Source organism: Photinus pyralis, unplaced genomic scaffold (assembly GCF_008802855.1).
Source record: "Photinus pyralis isolate 1611_PpyrPB1 unplaced genomic scaffold, Ppyr1.3 Ppyr1.4_LG1, whole genome shotgun sequence".
Classification (NCBI taxonomy): domain Eukaryota; kingdom Metazoa; phylum Arthropoda; class Insecta; order Coleoptera; family Lampyridae; genus Photinus; species Photinus pyralis.
The window spans coordinates 21,471,780-21,489,363 of record NW_022170249.1 but is presented as its reverse complement, the minus strand read 5'-3'; the positions used below and the strand labels follow the sequence as shown (position 1 = coordinate 21,489,363).

The 17,584-nt window shown below is 38.2% G+C and overlaps 2 protein-coding genes across 4 annotated transcripts; both read left to right on the top strand.

The window, feature by feature from the left end:
- The first annotated feature begins 668 nt into the window (after nucleotides 1–668).
- Nucleotides 669–8,471, top strand: LOC116159012 (uncharacterized protein K02A2.6-like). Of its 3 annotated transcripts, XM_031471900.1 has the most exons (5): nucleotides 3,996–4,322; nucleotides 4,373–4,734; nucleotides 4,779–5,014; nucleotides 5,082–6,802; nucleotides 7,897–8,471. In XM_031471900.1, the coding sequence occupies exons 4-5, from the start codon at nucleotides 5,196–5,198 to the stop codon at nucleotides 8,138–8,140; spliced, it is 1,851 nt and encodes a 616-aa protein (XP_031327760.1). In that variant the 5' UTR covers nucleotides 3,996–4,322; nucleotides 4,373–4,734; nucleotides 4,779–5,014; nucleotides 5,082–5,195; the 3' UTR covers nucleotides 8,141–8,471. The 3 variants fall into 2 exon arrangements, 2 of the variants coding, with proteins under 2 accessions (XP_031327761.1, XP_031327760.1); XR_004142878.1 differs by lacking the exons at nucleotides 5,082–6,802; nucleotides 7,897–8,471 and adding an exon at nucleotides 669–1,823 and having other exon boundaries at nucleotides 3,995–4,322; nucleotides 4,779–5,037.
- A 4,742-nt stretch (nucleotides 8,472–13,213) lies between these two features.
- On the top strand, nucleotides 13,214–15,685 carry LOC116158689. Its single transcript, XM_031471518.1, has 2 exons — nucleotides 13,214–13,949; nucleotides 14,966–15,685. Exons 1-2 carry the CDS (start codon nucleotides 13,548–13,550, stop codon nucleotides 15,683–15,685), a joined length of 1,122 nt encoding a protein of 373 aa, XP_031327378.1. The 5' UTR covers nucleotides 13,214–13,547.
- The last annotated feature ends 1,899 nt before the right edge of the window (nucleotides 15,686–17,584 follow it).

The following is a 17,584-nucleotide window of genomic DNA, read 5'->3' as shown; positions in this document are numbered from 1 at the left end:
CTTCCCAAGGTGGTGAAATAAGTTTCGATTTTATTAATCAGGTTGCTGATCCTCATGCTGATCTCCCTTGTATTTTACCAAAAGCAACACCGTCGAAGGAATTTGATTTCAATCATTTTAAACATAAACTTGCCGAATGGGGAATTAGTGGAAATATATCACATATGAATATTTCAAAACTTTTAAGTATTTTAAAAACAGTACCAGCATTAAATAATTTGCCAAATGATGCCAGAACATTAGTGAATACTCCGCGATCAACTGCCGATCAAGTTCGGGTTATGCAACCAGGATATTTTTGTTATTTTGGTATTGGCACCACTTTGCGTAATTTATTTACAAAGTTCAGTTACACTCCGTTAGAAAATAGCATCATTGAGTTAGGAGTAAACATTGATGGATTACCTATAAGTAAAAGTGTTAAATCTACATTTTATCCCATTTTATGTAACATCAAATCGATAGAAATATTTAAAACTCATATTTTATTAATTGGGTTATATCATGGAGCTGATAAACCTATGGATTCAAACGATTTATTGCAAGAATTTGTGGAAGAATCTATCAGTTTATATAACAATGGAATTATTTTGAATGGTATTATTTGTAAAATTCGAATTGTGATGTTAACTTGCGATTTACCTGCAAAATCATATGTCGTGCTGAAAACTAAAGGTCACATGGGGTATTTTTCTTGCTCTAAATGCAAGCAAGAAGGTGACCATGTTGAAAGAGTATTGTGTTTTCCCGAAACAAGTTTTATAAAAAGAACTGATGATGATTTTCGTAGACAAACTGAATCTGAACATCATATTGGTTGTAGTATATTAACGAAACTACCACAGTTCAATATGATTAGGGATGCTCCCCTAGATTATATGCACCTAATTTGTTTAGGTGGTGTCAAAAGAATTTTGGCAGGTAAAAAACATGGGCTAATTTTTGGGAAACCTCCATACAAATTACCAAGTCGTGATATTAATAATATATCGGAGAGATTAAAAATTATGAGTAAGTTTATTCCAATGGAATTTTCCCGCAAAACAAGGCCCATTACTGAATGTAGATTGTACAAGGCTAGTGAATTTAGATTTTTTTTATTATATGCAGCACTTGTTGTGTTGAGAGGTATTGTGAAGAAGGCAATCTATAACAATATTCTTACTTTACATTTAGCAACATCTATCTTAATCAGTAGGGAATTTCATTGTCATTCTGATTATCTCAAATATGCAAATGATTTAATGTTGCATTTTGTACAAACGTCTTTAAAATTATACGGAGCAGATTTTGTTGCACACAATGTTCATTGCTTATTACACATTGCTGACGATGTGAAGTACTTTGGGGAACTAGACAACTTTAGCGCATTCCCATATGAGAATTATATGCAAAAGTTGAAAAATATTTTGAGGAAACACCATAAACCTTTGCAACAAGTTATACGGAGAAGCATGGAAACTGAATTTTTAAATTCGATGGGAAATATAGGTAGTAATGAAATTACTCCTTACTGTACTCAAGAACATTTTGATGGGCCTACCATAATAGGTTGTAACAAACAATTCAAAGCGATCAAATTAAGTAATTGCACTATTAAATTGAATCGTGCCGATTCTGTAGTGCAACTAAAAACTATGGAAATTGTCCGGGTGTTTAATATTTGTACAACTGAAGATGATATCAAAATTGTTGGCAAGGAGTTTATTGATAAACAAGAGTTATACTTACAGCCTTGTTCTTCGTCTATTTTTCATATCTATGAATGTCAACAATTAAAACCAACTTTTTCGTCGTGGTCGATTAACGAAATCAATCATAAAGTAGCAGGGCCGGATTATCCACTAGGCAAACTAGGCAATTGCCTAGGGGCGCACGGATCAATGGGGCGCCGCGCCCGGGAACCGGCACCACGCACCAAACGTGTACGTGATAATTTTCTATCACCAGCAGTCACGTATCACTATTACAATTAGGTACATTATACATAAGACAAAAAACTAATTGTCGAGCCTATCTTATTATGCAGTGTGGCGATAGCACCGTGCACCGTCAGCATACAGCACCGCCGAGGCGCCGACCGCAGTTAATAATTTGCAGTTGCAGATAAGCATAAGATAACAGATAAAACATATCTCATTCATAAAGTACAAGTACAACCAACTGGCAACTAATAATTCCATATATGAGTTAGTTAGTCGGAGATATTTTCTCATTAGTCTGATTAGTCATTATCATTACATTCTGTCTCTAATTTCTGTTTCGATCTACGTCTAAAAGTGTGAATGTGATTTTTATTTCTCCTTGTTATTTCATATATGGTATATCACGTATATGCAAATGCAACGAAGTTGTAAGCTTGTTTTTTAACGATTCAATTCGAACGCGAACCCATAAAATTAAAAAATTGAAATGAATACGAAACTTAGTGGAGCCAAAAGGAGAAAGTTAGATAAGGTGAAGAAAGATAGATTGGATGAAGAGCTAAAATATGTTCGCAAATTAAACACCTATTTTCCCTCTAAGTCCACGGACGCTGTCGACGCTGATGTTGCTCTTGCTGTTGAGGGTATGTAAAAAGTGACGTATGGCCGATAAACCGCTACACAATTGTTCTTGGTAGTGAAAGTGCGTTGCGTCTCTAGAATTGTGAGGGATAGTCATAATCGCCTTAATTTCCGGATTCACCAACGGTGGGATTAGAGCCTTGCAGTTTGAAGGATGATTGTATTTTTGTAAAAGTTGGGATTTTTCGTCTTTTTCTAGCCCGTTATAAATAATATGAGACCATCTTCCAGCTACTTTTGAGTGTAACTCGAAAAGGTTTGGTTTTTTCGTATTTGGATCGTCGCCTAATAAAAGTAAGACGTCATCCGACAATTCCAATTCGTTGTGGACGGAAATAGCTGGAGAAGAATCGGAGTTTAATAACTGTTGATCACGCACATGGATATCAGATGACTCGCACTCGGAGTCATGCTGTGAATGGCCTTCAACGCGCCGAGAATCTGTCGTTGTCAGCGACTCCGGGCGATAAACGCGACCATTGTTCAAGCTGTTTTGCGAGTTCGATCCCCGCAGTGATCGACCCTCGCGGTCCTTACGCGTAATAGATGAAACCGTCGAAGACGGTGATCTAGACCTGCTCCTCTCACTCGCCGAAGGAGGCGAAGCACATTTAGGGTAGCGAGAGCGTGAATTCGTATCCCGCAGATAACGACCTTCACGACTACTCGCAGAACACGACCGTGATCGTGCATCCCCCCGCGATTGCGAAGAGGGAAAAGACGATCTTCTCGTGCTACGAGAACGGGAACACCTATTCGCTCTTTCCAGAAACTCCAGGCGTTTTAATAGATCTTTTTTATGAATTCTTACTTCCGGAGAGTCACTTCGATCTCTTTTCTTTTTTGATTTTCCCATTCTAAAAAGTAAATAAGACCTGCAATAAATATAAACGGGATTATATAACAAAGGTTTACCTTAAACACTTTTCAGAACAGCGAAAAAAAATTAACGTAAGTAAACGAAAAACAACCGGCAGTGAAGGCACCAAAACGACGAATGACTAAGTGTGAGCAGAGACGGGGTCGGGGCGCAGGGAAATTCTGAACTTGCTTTAAAATAGGTGGTGTTAGGCAGCCAATATGGCATACTACGTATAATACAAAGTGATATCTTCGAACCGAACACATAGTATAATTCCGATCGAACTTCACTACAGGTAAGTTCGTTTGATCGATGAATTATTGTTCACAATGCATTATAATATCATCCATTAGGCTGCATTGTAGGGTAGCTATAAAAGAATCCTATTGTAAAAAATTACACAAAAATATTTAAGTATGAATTTTAGTTTAGTTTATTGTTCTTTTAATAAACAACACATTATAATTAATTAACTTTTTGTGTTCTTACTAGGAAAAGAGGGGAAGGGGGGGCGCCAGTAGGGTTTTGCCTAGGGGCGCATACACAGTTAATCCGGCCCTGTAAAGTAGTGCTGTTACCACATAAAAATGGTTTTGCTGCTTTTCCAATGTTGCATTAATTTGGATTTGAAATATTTTTATTGTACATGCTACCTATTCAATGTACAGGGTTTTAAATTAACATGGAGAAAAAAACAAGTCCTTGGATGGTGGTTCGTTTTACAAAAGAAAATTGTGTGGAAATGATACCTAGCAATTGGTACATGTCCAAATCGTCAAAGTGTTATTGGCCTCCGAAAAAATCAAATAAGGAAATAAAGAACCTTTTATTGCAAAGACATTCTCCATCAAAAGATTGGGCGTTATTTGATGTTGTTCTCTTAGGACAATATGGTAAGTTTCTTGTCTAGGAATAATTATATATTTCAAATCTTTTCTTACAGCTGATGTAAGTAAGGCTAGCAAAAAGGCTTCCAAAGCTAGAGAAACCGATGAATTAACAACCACATGTGATGAAAATGTTGAGAATGTAAAAAGAAGAAGGAACAAAAATAGGAAATATAGTTCGTCATCTAACTCAACTGATTCTGAGGCAGAGTCAGTGGACGATAATGATTACCCTACTCCACCAAGATCAACCGATGCTAGTCTCCATCATGAAAAAGAACAAAGTTCACGAGCCTCATCGAAAGGATCAACTGTGTCAGCTGTATCATTATCTTCAGATTTGAGGCATGATGTGAAGCAACCCCAAATTAAATCTTCATCAAATAAGTCTACCCTTATGTCAAACAAGGATTCGAAGGTATATGCGCTTTTTTTATTAGATAAACAATATGTTTGCTGTAGAATTCCAGAGACAAGTGTTGCGACAACTGCATTTGATTAATGCAAAACTCAACCAACACTCAGAAAATTTCAATGTCATATTGCAAGGCGTTAACAATCCTACATTACCTGGCAATGTAGCAGTTGTTCCTATATTTGACTTGGGAGAAGTTAAAGATTTACTTCCAATTTCATCCGAGACAAATTTGAACAAAATAGAAGAATTGCTTGCCAACAAGGATTGTGCCTCTTCATTTGTAGGTATTAAGGGTTTATATAACAAATCACTACATTTAATGTACTTTCTTTCAAACCGAAATTCAGTATCTAGGGTATATCATTCGTCAGAACAAGATTTCTAAATGTCCAAAAAAGGTAGACGCGATCAACAGTGTTCCACGTCCTCGAAATGCAGATGAAGTACGTAGATTTTTGGGAATGGTTACATACTATTCTCGTTTCATACCAGATGCATCAACCATGACACATCCACTTAGACAATTACTGCGTAAGGACAAACAATTTTTTTGGTCGTCATCATGCGAATCAGCTTTTATCAAACTGAAAACCGAAATATCAAGTGAACGGGTACTGGTTCCCTTCGATCCCAATTTACCAATTACACTTGCGTGTGATGCAAGCCCAACAGGCATTGCGGGAGTATTATCAAACATTATCGACGGAGTTGAACGACCTGTAGCGTTTATATCCAGATCACTGACACAAGCCGAAACAAATTATAGTCAGCTTGATCGCGAAGCTCTTGCCATCGTGTTTACAGTGGGCAAATTCTACAATTATATTTATGGTCAACCATTTACCCTAATCACGGATAATCGTCCTTTAACAAGAATCTTTCATCAGAATGCAAAACTGCCAGCGATGACATCAGCTCGTTTACTTCGTTATGCTGCCTTTCTACAACAGTTCAATTATGAAGTCCAACATCGGAAAGCCGAAGATCACGTCAATGTTGACTTCTTTTCAAGAGCACCTTCTAATGAAAAATCAATTGGAATAGAAACAACATTAGACCAAGAGTTACAGAACTTAAATGACCAGGTGATAAATCAAATTTCAACTTATTCTCTCACAAGTACATCAATCGCATTCGAATCTCAGCAAGATCCAGAACTGTCAAAAATAAAGGAAAGCCTTATACATGGAAATCTCAATAATCCAGACTACAGTCTTCACGATGGAGTTATATTCAAAGGCCAACGTGTAGTAATACCAACGAGCCTTCGTGCAGAAGTTTTAAAGGAGTTGCACCATACACATGTCGGTATCGTCAAAATGAAGCAGTTAGCCCGGAGGTATTGTTATTGGCGAAATATCGACAAGGATATCGAAAATCTTGTTCGACAATGCGAAAATTGCGCCCTCATCAAAAAAGATCCTGTAAAAGCTCCAGTACACCACTGGGATGAGCCCAAGGAAAACTTCGAACGAGTCCACATCGACTATGCAGGACCCTTTCAGGGATTCTATTTCCTCGTACTCGTTGATTCAAAATCCAAATGGGCAGAAGTCAAAGTAATAAAAGAAGCACCAACTTCAGAATCGACAATATACCTTTTGCAAGACATTTTTAGTGTACATGGATTGCCAAGAAATTTGGTATCAGACAACGCCACAATTTTCCATAGTGATACATTTCAAACATTTTGTAGAGAAATAGGAATCATGCAAAAGATTATTGCACCAGGGCACCCTGCCACAAATGGTCTCGCTGAAAGGAATATTCAAACCCTTAAGCAGAAACTTACAGCCATGGCAGACGAAAAGCTCTCGATGAACCAGAAAGTGCGTGAGATATTGTACCGATATCGAGGCACACCATTGAATTGCGGTAAAACACCAGCTCAACTTTATCTTGGAAGAGACATTCGACTTAAGCTAGATGCACTACGTCCATCAAAAGAACCTGCCAGTAAACCAGCTGACCTTCCCCGAGTTCGAAACTTCAGCGTGGGAGAGAGAGTCCAAGTTCGTTGGTACACTAACCAGAAGCCTACATGGAAATTTGGAGTAGTTCTAAAGAAGTATGGTCGTCTACACTATCAAATCAGACTAGACAATCAACCCTATGCTGTATCACTCTCGTTATTCTATACGATCAATCGTTATCGCAGATTAACGATCAAAGGTTATGATGACCACAACGACTATCGATAAACGCGATATGCTGTATCAATATTTTAACGGTATCGTAATATTGCCCGGTATCTCGCAGTGGCTATTTCGGAAAAAAGTGTCACATCTAGAAGACAAGGAACGCTGCGCAACGGCAGTGCGTGTAAGACTGAAATACCACAGCGATAAAATATAAGAGGGCGTTGTGGTGCGCGCTTTATCTTTAAACAAATGCCCGCCAGATTTGGAAATGCAGACGTTTCTTTAAAATTATTTGTATTATTAATTGTACGTGTACCTATACCTAGTTGTTTTTTCACGACATGGCGAATGTCGAAGAGAATAATAAGAGGCGGAGAAAAACCACTAGGAAACAATTTGAGGACTTGTTATATTTTATTGAAAGTAATAACATAATCCTCCACGGAAAGACAAAACCGTTGGAGGCAAACAAAATCAAACATTTGTGGCAGGAGTTTGCCAGCGGAAATGGACCACCTTACAGATTCTCGAAAAATTTTTTGAAAATCAATTTCACCCAGCTGAAACGGATCGCTGTTGCCTCGTAAAATTATTCATTGGATGTTTTCCTCATGTCTCAATAAAAACATAATCTACGAGTATTAAAAGGCACAGAACTCACCTCCTTATTACATTTTCCAATTGCCCAAACAAAGCTACTTGCAAAAATCCTTGAAAATTATTCATTTTCTTTCTCTTTAACACCCGCTTAAACTCCAAACGAATCGCTGACAGGACCGTTACGCCCCAAACGGGTAGCATGAACCCTGTCGTTAAGTTTTTCTGGTTATGGTTGCAAAATAACGATAGAGAATTACGATAATCGTTATCCCACACTTGCTACGAGTGATACAGCATACCGATTTTTAAAAAATTATGGTAACGCCGCATAACGATATCGTTATTCTTAACGATAGTGATACAGCATAGGGCCGAATGGCTACATTTTTAAACGACACATAAACCAACTCATCAAATCTAGTGTGCAACCGAAGAAGAAGGTCACATTCCAGGACAACATCGAAGACCAACCCAAGCCAATGGAATTAGAAGAAATTATTATCAGACCCGACAATTATGCTGCAGTTCCAGACCAAGGAAATGTTCCTGTGATGGCTCCACCAGCCGAAGCTGTTCCTCAAGCGGCTCCGCCAGCTGTTCAAATTCGAAGGTCACAAAGACAGCGCCAGGTTCCGAGACATTTTCAAGATTACGTTCGAGACTGATCATTTTCGAAATATTTCATATTGTATTATTTTTCATATTTCAGTAATCGTTATGTTTTTATTTAGCGTGGGAGACTATAATGTATTTATTCAATGTTTATTATGTCAATGGAATTTCTATATTTTTCAATATCTATGGTTGTCGCCTCCTGGCGGTAGACAGAAAAATGACAAGCATGTAATGGTACCACGCGAGTATTCTTTACTTCATTTATGGAATAAATAGGTCAATAAAGTGGGAAGTGTGTTTTCAGTGCTCATTAACATTTACCAGACCTTCTAATCACAAAAACATAATATGGCGTTACTCAGGAAATTTATCAAAATATTTTTGAGCTTCCGGTTAACGTTTCCATCGCCCATTGTGTCGCCGAAGACCTTCGCATGAGTAGAGGTATAGCTTCCGTATTCCGGAAAAGATTTGGAAGAATGGACGAGTTGTTAAAACAAAGACCACGAGTGGGTAAAGTACTGCGCTTGGAAGATAGTCAACGCTCTTTGTTCTACTTGGTTTCAAAGAAAACGTCAGAAGGCAAACCCACCTATGAAAACCTCTGGTCTGCTTTAAAAAGCTTAAAGAAACTCATGGCATACTATGACATAAATAGCTTGGCGATCCCGAAGATTGGATGTGGTTTAGATGGGTTGGACTGGAAAATAGTGCGAACCATGATCGAAGTGATTTTTAGAAACACTAGCGTTCGAATTACAGTATGCTGCTTCAACCCACAGGGGACGACCCTCCGCAAAACTGTGGACTGTTACTTTTTCAAGAAAGGTGTTTGTCGAGCAGGCTCTGACTGCAGATTCCGACACGAGGCATTAAAAAGTAATACTAACGCAGTTTCTGAACGAGACGTCCAGAATTAAGAAGGGGGCAGTGTAACGGAAATGCTCCAGACATGACGTCGCCTTTGGCGCTCTGGAATTTTCTACGCGCGCGATTATTGGAGAATGTACTAGACTTACATTGCTTGCGTGTATAAATGGTTGCGGACCGAACATCGCGGCAGTTAGTCTACTATCGAACGAGATCGAGTACGGACGAAACATAGAGCGCGAAAAGCTGATATAAATTGCGAAGTGCGAGTGATATAAATAATCGATATAAATTGTACGGATTTTATAGTGTTTTAGTTTTGTTTAATAAATATTGATATAAATCGAACTCGAAATTATAAATCACGTGACATTATGTATCCCCTAAGGGTTATTTAAGTTGCTTAAAGAACAAAATGTGAATACATTATTTTTTTCATTAAATTAATACCTGGTATAATTTATTTTACTTATTGTTGTTTTTACTTACCTTATAGTAATAACCAATTTTTCCTCCGGAGTTATTGGCTCATGTATGAAGTTTGTCCAATTACTTTGTAAATGAAGTTTCACTTTGTCAAGAATATAATTAAAAGTGAACATATCCATTCTCATATATTCAAAAAATTTATCTGGATGATTTTTCAGTGTCAGAAATAGAGTATGGTATTGTCCAACTTTACGCCGTTCTTGGTTTATTTGATGTACAGCACACTCTCTATTTCTTATTGTTAATAACAAACGCAATACTGGATTATCAAACACTGTCAGAATGCATCTCGACAACTACCCAAACTCAACTTTAAAAAGGTAAAAATCGCGACGCTTCACTATAATTGGTTTAACTCTCGTCTCGTCGCTCGTCGCATCGCTTGCCTCCTGTCGCGTCGCTGCACTATATTCGTACCCTAAGGCTGGTAGTGCAAGAAATTCTTATTCCGATAGTTATAACACTGATAACGATAGCGAAATCCGTCAGGAAACTAATTTTAGTATTCACAGCGATTCCGATCATACTCAAAAATCGATACTTGGGTACGACGTAGGTCTTTTGCAACAAAATAGAAATCCCTCTCCTCCAGTAAACTTTCCGCTTGATTCTGATGGCCGTTCTTTCCCTAAATATATATTGAATAAAAATTATCAAAGTCCTCGTTTGAGATCGAAGGGACTTCAGCGCATTTTTGTGTGGCAGATCAGTATTCTATTAGCCACTTTCGACTCAACCATCAATAACAGATCTTGTCAAAGGCTACTACATTCACTAACCGCTTCCCACTTTCCGCGTGCACCCGCAATTCGCTTTTAAAGTTTTGACTCCACCATCAGTAAGATCGTGTCCGGGGGCTACCACATTCCCTTTGACGGTACCCCCTTCCGACGTCCCGTTCACCCGCAATTCGCGTTTGAAGATTTGACTCCGCCATCAGGAAGATCGTGTCGGGGGCTACCACATTCCCTTTGACGGTACCCCCTTCCGACGTCCAGTTCACCCGCAATTCGCGTTTGAAGATTTGACTCCACCATCAGTAAGATCGTGTGGCGGACTACCACATTCTCTTTGACGGTACCCACTTCCGACGTCCCGTTCAGCCGCAATTCGCGATTGAAGATTTGACTCCACTATCAGGAAGATCGTGTCGGGGGCTACCACATTCCCTTTGGCGTCGCGGTTGAAGATTTGACTACACCATCAGTAAGATCGTGTCGCGGGCTACCACATTCCCTTTGACGGTACCCACTTCCGACGTCCCGTTCACTCGCAATTCACTTCTATTGGCGGCACGAGAAAGAGAGACAGCGATTCGAGATTTACGAAACGTTAAACCGCGTGAGTTCGCAACGGAAGGTAAAAGGCGCCCGAAGTTGACTACTTCTCGAAGACGCGCGCGCGCGCCTCGCAAAAGGTCGTTAATTTCGCCCCTATGACAAAAAACAAAATTCCGCCACGCAGGAGTTGTGCGCGTTTACAACATCTTTCCGACGACACCAATTTGAAAAGAATCGGACCAAAACTGTAGTAGAAGATAGGAAAAAACTGAAAAACCTTCACGTTAGTATACTACGCTCGAGGATGACGCCCAGATGTCGCCAACCCCACATCATGTAGCCATGTCCCTAAGGTTGACAAATTTCACGGCCCCGTAGATACACGTACACCCGTTGCCTTTCTACAAGAGTTCTTCTACGCGCCCACATTTGCTGCCAGCCAGCCAGCCAGCCAGCCAGCCAAAGTGAGATTAAAAGCTACTTTTTACAAATAAATTTGCAAAAATGCGCTAAAAAGTTACAAAATATTGAAACAGTTCCCAGAGATTGGTTAGTTTGGAGTACTGCTAAGCAAGCTCTTTTTTGTTTCCCATGTCGATTGTTTGGTCGCAATGAAAACACGGAATTCAGTGTAATTAAAGCAGGATCTTCTCAGCAGCCGGTGTCTGTGGTAGCAACTGTGGGTTGGGAACCAGCCAGAGGGTATAAAAAACTTTACGACAGGATTCCTATTCATGAAAATAGCAATATTCATAAGATAAATTACGTCGCATGGCGCAACTTAGAAAATAATTTGACTACAAATCGAACCATTGGCCGCTTGTTGGATAAAGAAATAGAGGATGAGAAAAAAACCTGGAAAGACCTACTTCGATTTTTTCTAGATGTGACTCTTTTCTTGGCAGAACGTGGACTAGCTTTTAGGGGAGACAGTCATGAGATTGGCAATTTAAGAAACGGAAATTTTTTAGGAATGTTGGAGTTGATTAGCCACTACGATCCTCTTCTTGCCGTGCATTTAGAAAAAGTTAAACGATCCCAAGAAAAAAAACAAAGATTACCAGTTCACTATTTATCAGCGGATATACAAAATGAATTTATATCTTGCTGTGCTGAATATGTCAGAGACTACATTTTAAAAGAAAGAGTTGCAGCTAAATATTTTTCTATTATTGTTGATGCCACCCCAGATTGTTCTCACGATGAACAAACTACTTTGCTCGAATTTTGGATATTAATCCTTTAGCAATTTTTTCACCATGTGCGTGTCATTCTTTAAACTTATGTGGGGTACATACAGCTGAATGTTGTCCTGAAGATATTACATTTTTTGGTGCAATTCAAAAACTTTATAACATATTTTTGCCAGTCCTCAAAGGTGGGAAATTCTTAAAAAAACATATTGGAGTGTCTCTTCATTCTCTATCCACAACACGCTGGTCTGCTAGAATCGAAAGTGTTAAACCTTTTTCCGAAAGACTTTCTGGGATAAAGGATGCAATAAAAGCCGTGGAGAGTTTAAATTTAACCGCAGAAATTCGCTCTGACCTCAAAGGATTATATACCTATATGGAATCGATTGAGTGTTTAGTACTCGCATCTATGTGGAAAAAGGTTCTGACTGCTATAAATTACAGAAGTGTGCTTTTACAAGGGTTAAATACGACAATTGACGTAGAAGAAAAAAATCTGTCTAGTTTACTAGATTGTAAACAGAACGGGGTTCTGCCTTCAGGTAGCTCCAGCCGGCTGGCCAGAGATCGAAATTCGTATTGATTGAAATTGTTTAATTAATAAAATAAAATAAATAAAAAAATTCAAATATTCAAAGCCCGATGTTGGGTACGGAGACACCTCCACCGTCTGTCAAATCCCCGGTTGACCTTGGACTCTGGTCCGGCGTTTTCTTTTCCCCAACTGGAAACGTGCGGTGGATGTGGCAAGTGCTACTAGTTCGCTGTAATGATAAGAGTTATTACCACATAAGCCCGGATGGTTATCAAGGCTCGAGAAGGTATCAGGTAAAGGAAGTATAGGAAGCTTTCTCCACCAATTATATTTCAGGTGCTCTTCAGCAAAGAAATAACCCGACCTGAGTTGACTTGAACAGGAAGTAATAGCTCTCTAATAAGGTCGGCAAGGATTTACCTGGCGACGGCCCTTACAGAGGAACTTCCACCCGGTTCCAACAACCTCTACTCAAAGTCGGTGGAATCAGACGGCAAACACGGAAGGGAAGATCTTCTGAAAAAATTATTCAAGAAAAATCAAATGTTCTTCAATCTATTTACGAAAATGATATAGGCCCTCAACTTCAGGAAGAACTGCTGCATTTAAATGCAATATACCAGGCAAATTTTGGCATCGAAAAACTTCCCCCTCTAGAACTTTTAAATAAAATACATTCTTTAAAATTTGAAGCCTTGTTTCCGAATGTTGTTATAGCTTTAAAGGTACCTATTCACGTTCAGTCGGCCGGCCGGCTATGGCCGGAAAGGCCGTGGCCGGCAGGCCATTTTTCACTACACACACACAGTTAACTGACAGGCAGCTGCCTGCCGGCGGCCTGTTGACTGTTAAAACTGAACGTGTGTAGTGGTTGGCCGGCCGGCATTGGACTGAAGGGAAAATTTTAGTCCAGACTAAAATTATTTACTAATAATACCATTAATAAGCAGGCCGAGGTAGGCGAAGTATTTAAGTGGTGCGACATAGTAGCAAAAAGTGTGATTTCAGTGATTTTAGTGGTGGATAGTGCTGTGTATTAGTTAACCCCATAAAGTGTAACAGTATTGAGTGATTCGACGACGTTGAAAAAATGGCAAACCAACCAAGTTTCATCAAAGATTTTATTGAATTATACCAAAAGCATAAATGTTTGTGGAAAATAAAGGACTCCAGTTATGCTAACAAAGCTTTACGAGCAAAAGCCTATCAAGAATTGCTTGAGTTGTATAAAACAGTTGATAGTGAAGCCACGGTAGAATCTGTGAAAAATAAGATTAATAACATGAGAAGTGCATTTAGAAAAGAACTTAAAAAAGTGAAGATGTCAAAGAGAAGCGGTTCTTCGGCCGACGAAATATACACGCCCTCCCTTTGGTACTATGACCTACTTTTATTTACGACAGATCAAGAAGAATGTAGGGAAACACTGTCTTCCTGCGTAGATATACAAGACGAGTCTGAAAAAACAGGAGGAGATAATGAAGAAAATGAAGTAAGTATACTTTTTAAGTATTTATTTTAATTTCTTAAAATCACCTTAGAATCGTTAAATTTAAAAAAAACAGAAAAAAAACGATAAAACAGGAGAATTCTAAAGAAAATTATCTTGCCAAGCTACTTTTCCGATTGTCATAAAATATTTTTTATAATTTTCGCGATTTTGTTTTACATTTTCTGCTACATTTCTGAGGTAGCCAAGTTGTAGTCCATGTAATTGTTGGTTTCCACTTTGCCTCCATTCACCTGGTACTATTTCTCCGGTATGTAACATTTCCTGATCGAACGAGTTCGAAGACGTATACGATGTTTTTGCATGCTTGCTAAGAAAATTGTGCAATACGCAAGCAGCTAATACTACAAAATCTACTTTATTGGGATCCATATTTATCGCTGTGTGAAAAACTCTAAAACGATTGGCAAGCACTCCAAATGCATTTTCTACTACTCGTCTGGCTCTGCTAAGTCGGTAATTGAAAATTCGCTGTTCTGGAGACAAATTCTTCTGAGGATATGGTTTTAATATGTTTTCATGCAAGGCAAATGCCTCGTCGGCCACAAAAACAAAATTTAAATTCTCAGTTGTATCATGTGTAGATGGCAATTTTAGCGTTTTGTTGATTAATTTGTCATGAAAGTCAGTAGACTCAAATACACCTCCGTCTGAGACTCTACCATTGCAGCCTACATTCACGTAAACAAATTCATAATTAGCGTTGACAAGTGCCATTAAAACAATACTAAAGTATTCTTTATAGTTAAAAAAATAGGAGCCACTATTTTTTGGTTTAACTATTCGAATGTGCTTTCCATCGAATGCTCCCCCACAGTTAGGAAAGTTCCATCTGTTCTGAAAATCATTTGCTATTTCTTGCCATTCTTCGCAATTTTGTGGAAACTAAAAAGAATATTTAATTGAAAAAGGTTAAATGATTAAACTAAACTTAATAAATATAATTGCATGTTTAATAATAAGTCAATTTTGCCTGTTATAATATTCTTTTCTTTTAGTTGGAATCCGAATTAAGCAGTACAGAAGCTTCAAATCCATTCTCACCAACAACAATATCGGAGACAACATGTTTATCCAGAACACCCACACCGACAAGGAAAAAAGCGAAACAAACCAAACATGATCTGATGGTCGAGAAAGCATATGAAGTTTTAAGTAGAGGTGATAATGAGTTCAAAACTGTTGGAGCAAATGTTGCATGGAAACTTCAACGAATGGAAAAAAATCAGCGCGATATTGCTGAACATTTGATAAATACTATTTTACATTATGGAATTACTAACAAACTAAGCGACAATGTAACTATAAATTTATATCCATCAAATAGATTTACTAATAATGCAGCATATAATATGTACAGCCAAGATTCGAGTCATTTGCAGGCACAGCATAGTCAGTCACAATTATATCCAGATATTACTTTTGTAACACCACCTACTCAGTCCCAAATACAGTCTTGTACTCAGTCATCACGGCCACAACATTATACGCAGCAACTAGGATCAGCATATCAACCGAAAATACCAGTCCAAACTACTTCATATCTACAGTCATTCACTCCAATTACGCAAATAGACTCTTGTAATCGACCACAACTATGTTATGAACCACAATCACCGGACCAATCACAACCACAACATTATACTAACTATAATTCACACTCTCAAACACAGCCACGCGCTTCATCACAAATAGAGTCGCAGTCCCAGCTTACTTAACATTCAGAAACTCAATCAAAGCAACATATAAATGAAAATGATACGAGCTTCTCTATGGATACTTATGTACGTCTACAGAAAAAAACATTTTCTGACTTATAATAAATTTAATCTACATATTTTTTTAGAAATTAGTTTATGTTTGTTTGTTAATTTTGAAATAAAATATATAAATATGTATTATGTGTTTACCTTTAAGTATTCCTCCTTCAAAACCAAATATATATATTTGCACGTTTCAGGAATAATTTTGCCCAGAGCTTGTGGTGAAATAATAGCGCTGAATTTTAAATCTTCCATACTGCGTCCTGTTGCCAAATATCTTAGAGTCACTAGAAGTCGTTCTTCTGCGCTAATTGCTTGCCGCATTACGGTGTCCTTTTTTGTAATATACGGCTTTAATAAGTTTAATAAATAGTCAAAACAATTATCATCCATCCTTAGAAAATTTTTTAAATCACTTGCACTTGATTGTCGAAGTTCTCGTACAAGTTCAACGTGAGATAAAGCGCTACGTTTTTTTAACCACTCTTTCATCCAAATAGCTTTTCTTTTTCTTTTTTGCTGATGTGAGATTAAAACAATTGCACCTGCAGCGTACTCTTGGGACATGATTGAACTGACGGCGTAGAACTGCGCGTGTGTAGTTAAATACTTAAACCTCTGAGGCCGTTATCGAAACCGATCAAAAACTGTCGTCCAAAATCGCTAATAAAAACTGAACGTGTAGTTTAAGGTTCGATAACGGCCGGCCGGCCGGACGAACAGTCCATGGCCGGCCGGCCGACTGAACGTGAATAGGTACCTTAAGACTATTCTGCACCATACCTGTGACAGTTGCTTCAGCAGAACGTTCGTTTAGTTGCCTAGCTAGAATAAAGAACGATTTAAGATCGACGATGAATCAGGGTCGCACATCCGATTTGGGGCTTTTAGCAATAGAGGCAGAAGTAGCCAAAAAGTGCAATTTTGACCGCGTTATAGAACTATTTGCAAGTCGCAAATCGCGAAAAGCGCCATTGCAATAAATAGTTATTTGTTTCATAAGTACGAAAAATGCACGTTTCCGGGACGAGGAAGGGTGGTTAGACATTCCGTGTCACGGAAACGCATTTTTCGTACGAATGAAACATAAAATTTTTTCTCCAAGCACTTTTTTTACTTACCCAGTGTGTTTGCGCACGCTCTTGTAGTTGTCGTTTGTCGGCCACTGCTTCATCTTTTGGGTGCCACTCTATTAATATTTTTTTAGGTTAAGTAGCCTCCTTATGAAAGTAAACATGAAGTAAATATCTTAGAACAATTCAATATGAACACGAAACATCTTATTTTTGCTTAATCAAATACGACAAGATGTACAATCAAGTAAGTAGCATAAACGGGTACATTTTATTAACCTAAGATTCTCTTTAAGTGGTCGATGACAAGTTTAATTTCGAAATTTACTGGTACTAGTACAGGAAGCATTGGAGTGCATAGAATTAGGTCTAGGATGCTAAACATCTCCTTACTCTTACTTGAAGGTGCGAAACTGTTTACCGAGAAACATATTTTCTTCACAACCAAAGCATGCGGATATAAGCACTGTGCGAAGTTGCCCATATTAGTTAATCGTACATGAATTGAATTGCGAAGTTACTTTTCGTATGTACCTACTGTGAAGTCTTAGTTTTTCCTATGTTTGAAGGAATGTTCACTTTGATTCAAAAAGTTTAATTTGAACTGCTACTCCTACATATTAACTGCGAACATATGTTACCGAAGCTGTAATTTTCAATTCCATTTGTAAATCTGTAAATGTTTTAATGTAAAACAACATTTTGTAAGTAGTTATTTCTTTCACGCACTAAAGCGTAATTTACACGGGATAGTAAAACTACCACAAATTTGTGTCGGAGA

Excerpts from the sequence above, each read along its gene's own strand:
- LOC116159012 (XM_031471900.1), top strand. The coding sequence starts at position 5,196 with ATGGTTACATACTATTCTCGTTTCATACCAGATGCATCAACCATGACA. Across the intron at positions 6,803-7,896 it reads TTTGGAGTAGTTCTAAAGAA|TGTGCAACCGAAGAAGAAGG; the intron begins GTATGGTCGTCT and ends CATCAAATCTAG.
- LOC116158689 (XM_031471518.1), top strand. The coding sequence starts at position 13,548 with ATGGCAAACCAACCAAGTTTCATCAAAGATTTTATTGAATTATACCAA. Across the intron at positions 13,950-14,965 it reads GAGATAATGAAGAAAATGAA|TTGGAATCCGAATTAAGCAG; the intron begins GTAAGTATACTT and ends CTTTTCTTTTAG.